Genomic DNA, 7,838 nt, shown 5'->3' with positions numbered 1-7,838 from the left:
TTCATTACCTATTTTGTCAAATTGAAATCGGATTTCTCAAATTTCAATATGTTATATTCTCATGTATCAATACATGTGTGTAAGGTATCGATACCTACCGATAAGCTAAGTTTACCGGTTGCCAAATTTTAAATATTTCTTCATGTTTTCCAGCTACAATATTATTATTACTCAATATTTCTGGTAGCGCTAAACCGACTTTGTTAAGTATCTTATTAAATTTCCGGTCACATCGTTTCTTAACTGTATATTACTCCACCTTTCCTGAGACAACCAGCTTGGAATAGGAAAAAAAACTAGACTTCATATTATAAGAGTGGCCAGTGGGAGATGAAAAGTGTTGGAACACGCACTTCCGCCCTGTTTTGTCCCTTAAAATCAAAACGACGACAAACTTTGGTTTAGCCTTTAGTTGCCAATGTTCTATGTCCAAATCCCCCAATTCCAACAAAATTGTAATATTTTATTGTTTGAAAATAATAATTTCTTATTTGTTTTTCATCCAAATATCAGCCTAAAATATAATAAAAAATTATATATTTTAAATAATTTATTAGATTGATACTCTTTAAATATTATATTATTTTAAATAATAAAAAATAATTTAAAACATATATTATTTTAAATATTATATTTAAAAAGAAGGATATTTAGATTAAAGAAAAGACCTTCATTTTCCTATCGGAAATAAATAAATGCAAGTTTTACTGTTCTTTTAATTTAAAGAATATGCAAGTAAAATTGGTTAAGACAGTAGAAATATTATTCAGAAATGTAGTCTCCCTACTTTCCTCCATGTCTCTAGTTGGGCTTATTAACTAAATCATAATCTTAATTGATATAAAACAATTGGGAGACTAAACTAAAGTGAAAAAAGGCTGAATTTTTTAGATAAACAAACATTTGAATTTTTTATTGGCTCGAATAATGTATGTGGTAGATTTTTTTTTTTTTTGAATAGGATTATTGTTACAGTAATGAAGGGTGACGCATTGGAGTCCATGCCACAAAGAGGGTGTCACATTACTGGCAGTGCGCCTTAGGGGAGACGCTGGGAGAGCAGTGCGTCTCCCACCGCCCCATTGCACTTTTTTTGCAGGTGCCCACTGCTGCTAGTTTGAATCTGCTTTTTGCATGAAACCATTCAACGATATAAATTATGCATGAAAATATGTAGGAGTATATATTATTTGCTACCAAGACCATTCATTTCCCATGGTGTTAACTCATTCATCCCTTTAATCTCGTAGGTTGTACCTTAATTTCTAAGGTTTTCCAATGCATTTCACCCATGCATTCACTCATCGTACCATGCCATGCTCATTAGGTATAGTTATATCCCGTATAATCCATATCGTAACACTACAAGTTGATGGAACCATACCCAATTAATTAAGTACAGTTATATCTCTGTATAATCCATATCCTACACTACAAGTTGATGGAACCATACCAATATACCATGCTAATTAGGTACAACTATATCCTTGCATAATCTTGGCATTACAAGTTGCTGAAAATAATTATTTTTCCAGCTATATATAAACACATAGGAATGAGTCCGGGAATGAACATCAAGAAGAAAGCAAAAATTAATGAAGGGTAAAAGATTTAAGAGCTCATTTGGTGCGTTTTCTCTGGTATGCTCAATACATTAGGTGGATTTCCATATTTTATTTGAATGGGTGTGATGAATCAAACGAAACAAACTATCATCCTTTGAATAGATAAATATAACAAACATTTTAATTTTTATACAAAAACAATGAACCGTCTATAGTTCTTGTTGGTGTTGTGGTGTTGTGGAATGATAGTGTCGGGGCGGGTGTCGATTGCATTGTGGACATCGTGGTTGCTCAGGGGTGTGGTAGTCATCATCCTAATTCACTGAGGGCATCTGATCTAGTGTTGTAAACATATATCCACCACTATACTCTCCCATCTCTGGTGGAAGCGTAGATTGACAAATAAGTGCTTAATATGTTAGTTAAATACTAACATATGTTTTGAAATTGTATTTGTCAAATACTTGATATTTGGATATATCGTGATCGAAATCAAAGACAAAACGAGCAAAAAGAAAAAGGCAAAGGATCAGGGTGAAAGCAATATCGACACTAAGGTTTACTAGTGAGGCATAAAGTGATTGCATCTAACTTATTTTATATATTTATACGATGAGGAAAACTTGCGATGAGTCGACCTCGGCTTATTCAAAAGAAACGTTTTTTTAATAAAGTGTTCTTTGAAATTATATTTTTATATATTTATTACATTGTGTTTAGATGCTTTTGGACATGAATTGCACGATACATAGTTTTATGATATTTTTATTTTATTCGAATGAATTTACATGTGTAATTATATATAATTTTGATAAAAGTCCAATGTATATGTATTGAGAGTCTGGGGTACAAATGGCATGCCGTGAGGTGGAGTGACTATATGATACATGTTTATATGGCACTTTTGGTGCAATTTACGAGGCACTTACGAGTGAAATCCTACGAGGCTCTTTTGAGTACAATATTGTAATACCTCCAATTTCGAGTCAGTAGTTTGGGTCAACCCGAGACCCATGAGTCGAGCCCATTAGATCTTCACAACCAGTTTAGACCAGTTTTTGAGAATATTGGGCTTAAGTTGGCCCATGAGCTAAAAGTTAGTAATGACTTTAGTATGGGGTTTTAAAAGATAGGGACCAAAAGAGTAGTTTACCCAATTCTCAAATTAAAGGATAAAAACATCTTATATTTAGAGGATTTCACGTGAACCAAGCTTCCCAAATACTCTTCCTATTTTCTATTCTCTCATCTTTTCCTTTCATCTCCAAGAGCAAGCCATAAGGTAAAAGCTTTTTGAGATTTCCAAGCCTAGTTGATTCAACCAAGGTAAGATTCTTAATCTTCTTTCTCCAACCTTCATTTTGAACCCCTAATCTTAAGTTTAAAGAATGGTTTCAAAATGGGTTTTCAGGGAAAGTTAAGGGAATCAAAGGATTCAAGTTTATTCTAGTAAATTTGAGTTGTTTGGTTTATTCTTAACCTTGTTTTGAGCCTTCGATAAGTTAGTAAACCCTTGTTCTTGTATTTGATTAGCTAAAGAGGTGGGAGAGAGTTTAAAGGCTAGAGGTAAAGAAAAAGTGAATCCTAGTTTATTCGAGAGGAGATCAAGCAGCCAGAAAGCCAAGTAACACACTCGCAACTCTCTCATACCCTTAGTGGGTCATTAGAAGTACAAGATAGCTTAAGAGTTAAGATTGAGCATGTTGAGTAAATTCCATGGTAGATTCTTAATAAAGATGTTTAGCATGTTTCTAAAACTTATTTATGACCCTCTAAGATCACATAAGACTTAATAATCATTGGGAAACCTTAAGGTAAAGAATTTGAGGAGTTTGAGTGGCTTTTTCAAGCCCAAAGAGGGCATTTTCGAGCAGGAGACTCGATACTGTATGAGTCAGTACCGATAATATTCTTTAGAAGTATGAAATTTTGCTTAGGTTAAATAGAGTATCAATACTCTTAGAAGGAGTATCGATACTACAGGGTTGGTATCGATACTCATGAGGTGTATTGACATCGAGAACATATTTCAAATTCTAGAATGCCATTTTGGTATCGGTACTCTAGGGAGTATCGATACCCAGGGTCTCAGTATCGATACTCCCATATGAGTATTGATACTTTTCCTTTTATTTTAAGAGAAGCTAGCTCAGGGTTATCGATACCTTCGGTAGGGTATCGATACTGAAAAGAGAGTATCGATACTGTAAGACCAGTATCGATACCAAGGTTATGTTGTGGGATTTTAAGCAAGAGGGTTTATAGAGGCGAGGTTTCCTAATAGTTTATTATTCTCTCAAAGAAGACTAAAGGTGAGAACAATAATTATGCTTAATCAAACATAGAAATGAGATAAAGTAGAGAAAATAAGACTAGCCTTGTTTGAATGCTCGAGAAACGATCAGGACACCTAAGTTACTTTAGAAAAACTAGCAGTGTCGATGTATAGATACAGTCCAGATATCCTTAGGTAGTGTGAGAGGTACTTTAAACTGATTAACTAGGGCGCGAGGACCAACATCCATAAGGGGTGGGTTAGTCAAGGGTGGTGTGTCCGATGCAGAGATTCCAGGCCACATCTTTGGTAGACTAGAGGGGTGTGTGGGATCCGAGATGCAGAGATCCCTCAGCCGCACCATGATGTCTACCCTAGAGTAAAGAGTGAGTATACTCACTGACGTATGAGATTGGATAGCTTTATGTATTCCCCTGATACACTTTTAGTATGATCTAGTCGTTAGTGTGGCACTAAGCTAGTTAGCTCAGAGTTTGGAATTTGTTTCTTATGCAAATTAGGCGGAGCAGTTGAGGAGCTTAGAGTGACCGAGATCCAGAGCAAGAGCATATCAGAGTACGTCTCAATTTTTTGAAGGACGTGTGTATTTGTAAACCCTATTGTAAAGTTGAGTTATAAATTTGTTAAAAGTTGGTATATATTATTTGAAATGTAAATCTTTATTTTGGGAGCTCCCTAGTATAAAGTTAAATTTTTATTTTATGGTTGTTTTTCTTGTGAAAATGGTTATTAAAATTGTCATTTTAAAATAAGAGAATAAGTAAAAAGGTTGATCATCCACTCCAGTGGTTCCGTGTAGCACTCTAATCGATCGACTGTGTGTCGTACTGGTTTAGGGTGTTACAAATACTACAGGCACTTTCGAGTGTAAGTATATCTACGAGGCACTTTTAAGTGCATATACGCGAACACTCGACGAGACTTGCGTATCGATATTCTCGATTAAAATACATTGGACTATAATTTAAATAATGAAAAATACAATTAATATAAATTTATATGTTTTAAATATGAAAAACACAAGTTATATTAATTAGAAGCTAATAAGGGTATTATTAAATACTTGATTTACTTTTAAATGTTTTACACATGAAATATTCTTGAATAGTTTAATTTTATGTATTTTAAATATTATTTTAATAAATTTTCTATATATAATTTTCATATGATATTTTATATATTGTTTGGTTTTACTTTAACTTTCTTAACGCCTCACTAAGTAAATACTTAGCGTGTGATTGTTTCACACGCAGGGAAGGAAAAAGAAAAGACTGCAAAGTAGAGAGCAGATCAGCATTTACTCAGGGGAATCAAGCTACCGTCTGAATTAGTACGTACATCTATTTTGATATTTTGTCCAAGTAGTGGCATGTATAATATAAGTATTTTAACTGCTCTTATATTAAGTTTTGAATAGGGTTTTGTAATATAGAAGTTAATACTGTTAAAATATAGTAATATCAAATAAGGTTAGTAGTATAAAAGCATAGCATTTTATAAATTATATTTTTATAAACTGATTATCTAATTTTTAAATTAGGTTGTTTTATTTATAATATTGAATAGTATCAAACTGCTTAGTTATTTTTGAAAATCAATTTTTAATTTCGACGTTAAATTATTGAATTACTAGTTTAAAATAAATTTACAAATTATAAAGAAACATTTTTTTGGGGTTTTGAATAATAAAGTGTTTTATAAGATATATGTGATATATCTTACTCGTATACGAGTTGTACACTGAAATGGAGTGTTATAGGTTCCCACCCGCTCTATATATCTCAAAATTCATCACCCCGTTTACCAATAATTATACCATTATTAGGTATCAATAATGGTAAAACTTTTGCCCCAATAATGTTTATACTATCACTGCCATTCTTCAAGTGATTTTGCATGCATTTGGAACTTGCAAAAACTAGGTTCACGGGGAGCAGTAGTGGCACCAGCCAAAAAAGTGTAGCGGGGCAGTGGGAGACGCGTTGCTCTCGCAGTGACTCCCTAAGGCGCACTGGCTGCAATGCGACACCCTTTATATCGTATGAATTTCAATGCGTCACTCTTCATTACAGTAGAATTAATTCTATTTGAAAAAATAATTTGCCGCAAATATTATTCGAGCTAATAAAAAATTCAAGGGTATTATCTAAAAATTTTGATCAACTTTATTAATTAGGAAGACGAGAAAGTAGATAGATAAAGAAGAACACGTGCAGTGGTGTTGATTTAGAAAGCTGAGCCCCTCTCACCCAACACAAATATTCCTGGAAACAACCAAAATTTGTAAGAACCTGAGCTGTAAACAAAATAGCTATATTTTCATTATACGTTCTTTTCAAGATACCCAACCCAACCTAACACAACACAACACAACACAACCGTCTTGTATATATATATTTATATTATTTTTTGCCCGTAGCCCAAGAAAAGGTGAAATCCAGAGCCCAAGATTCTCATGACCGGGTCACCGATTCAGCAAGTTTCCCAATTTTTTCTACAAGCAGAGGAGATAATTTCATGGCAGGTTTCTTTTCCTTTTCCAGTCGAAAATCGACCCCCAGTGCATCCCAAACTTCTTCGGAACTCCAACCGGCCTTTTGGAGCGAATCCGAGAACCGGTCCACTTTTAAAAGAAGCGCATCCAGAACGGCTTGATTATCCAATAAAACCATCTCTCCTTCGAAGAACCTAGATGGCGACACGTGCATCATTTCAGCCACGTCGGATTCGGCCCACCCGCCTTTTCTGAGAACCCACCCTGTTTTATCAATGTAATCCTCCACCCATTTCGGCATTTTGCTTCCTCGCATATTGATATACCTCTCAGGCGACGAGGACGACGATGAGTTTCTCCGTCTCCGATCATCCGCAACGTCGCTCCAGAACTCGACCCATCTGGGGGTTCTCGCCCCGGCATCCAAACTACTAGGGGATGACCTGGCTGATTTCTCACTAATTGGTCTCTGCTTCTTCAACGATTCAGGGTCGGGTTCGAATCTTCTGAACAAGGACTCCCTCTCAAAAAAATCGGATATATCGAACCCGCAACAGAAAAGCCGGGTCTCATCGACGAAAAAAACCGGGTTACCGGCTAAAGAGGGGTTACATGGAATATAGCAGTGATTGAAAATGGGGATCAAAAGGGGAGCTCGTTTAAGGGCATTCCTTGCGACCCGTAAAACTTTCTCGGGGTCAGAGGGTCTGGGTCCCCAAGATTTGGACCATAAAGTGTTACGCGCGATTTGAAAGGAGATTGCAGCAATGGGAAGATCAAGCGAAGCCCGAAGATGGAATCGGGCTCCAACACATCGCCAATCGGGAAAACCCGGACCTACCGGTAACCCGGCTGATAATATGGCTCGGAGGTCGGGTGGGAAAACAAATCCGAACTCGGCTTCCGCTCGTGCGAACTCGGCGTCTGATAAACCTAGCTGGACTTGGAAACCCGAGTCCCGTAAATGGGTTATAACGTTACCAGCTAAAGACGAGAAAGATGGAAGACCGTTGCGAACAGGAAGGGAAGTGGGAGTTGAAGGAGCGGAAGCACGAGCAGAGAGACGGCGTAAGCCTGCTATATGAGCCGGATTCAAACTTGACATCCTCCTATCGACGTCCACCATTGTTGCTCTAACAACAAAGAACGACTCTCCTCGTTCTGATCCAAAAAAACAACCTTTACTCTCTGTCTCTCTATCTTTATTCGCTAGAAATAGAGGAGCGAAGAAGGGGTGCGGAGTTTGCGAAACTTGTTTACAACTTTGAAAAGTAGAGGAAGGTAACGTTTATAGCTGTGTTTAAAGGTGGAGCCCAGCATTGAGATATGTTACTTTGATATTTTTTTTTAGAATGGGTAAATTACATTGTTGATCAACTTTACTCTTCTCTTATTTTGTTTATTATACTTTTAATTTTTTTATTTTATTCACTGAATTTTACATATTAAATCGTTTTGTTCATTCTATCTTTAAATCTCTAAC

The 7,838-nt window shown here is 35.9% G+C and overlaps 1 protein-coding gene across 1 annotated transcript; it reads right to left on the bottom strand.

Annotated features, from left to right (window-relative positions):
• Positions 1-6,158: 6,158 nt before the first annotated feature.
• Positions 6,159-7,597, bottom strand: LOC120139346. The gene has a single exon (XM_039154596.1). It carries the CDS (start codon positions 7,479-7,481, stop codon positions 6,315-6,317), a length of 1,167 nt encoding a protein of 388 aa, XP_039010527.1. The 5' UTR covers positions 7,482-7,597; the 3' UTR covers positions 6,159-6,314.
• Between the last annotated feature and the right edge of the window lie 241 nt (positions 7,598-7,838).

This window comes from Hibiscus syriacus, unplaced genomic scaffold, assembly GCF_006381635.1.
Source record: "Hibiscus syriacus cultivar Baekdansim isolate YM2019G1 unplaced genomic scaffold, ASM638163v2 tig00110744_pilon, whole genome shotgun sequence".
NCBI lineage: Eukaryota > Viridiplantae > Streptophyta > Magnoliopsida > Malvales > Malvaceae > Hibiscus > Hibiscus syriacus.
This window is presented reverse-complemented; position numbering and strand designations above follow the sequence as displayed.

Coding starts and splice junctions, on each gene's coding strand:
- LOC120139346 (XM_039154596.1), bottom strand. CDS start 7,481: ATGGTGGACGTCGATAGGAGGATGTCAAGTTTGAATCCGGCTCATATA.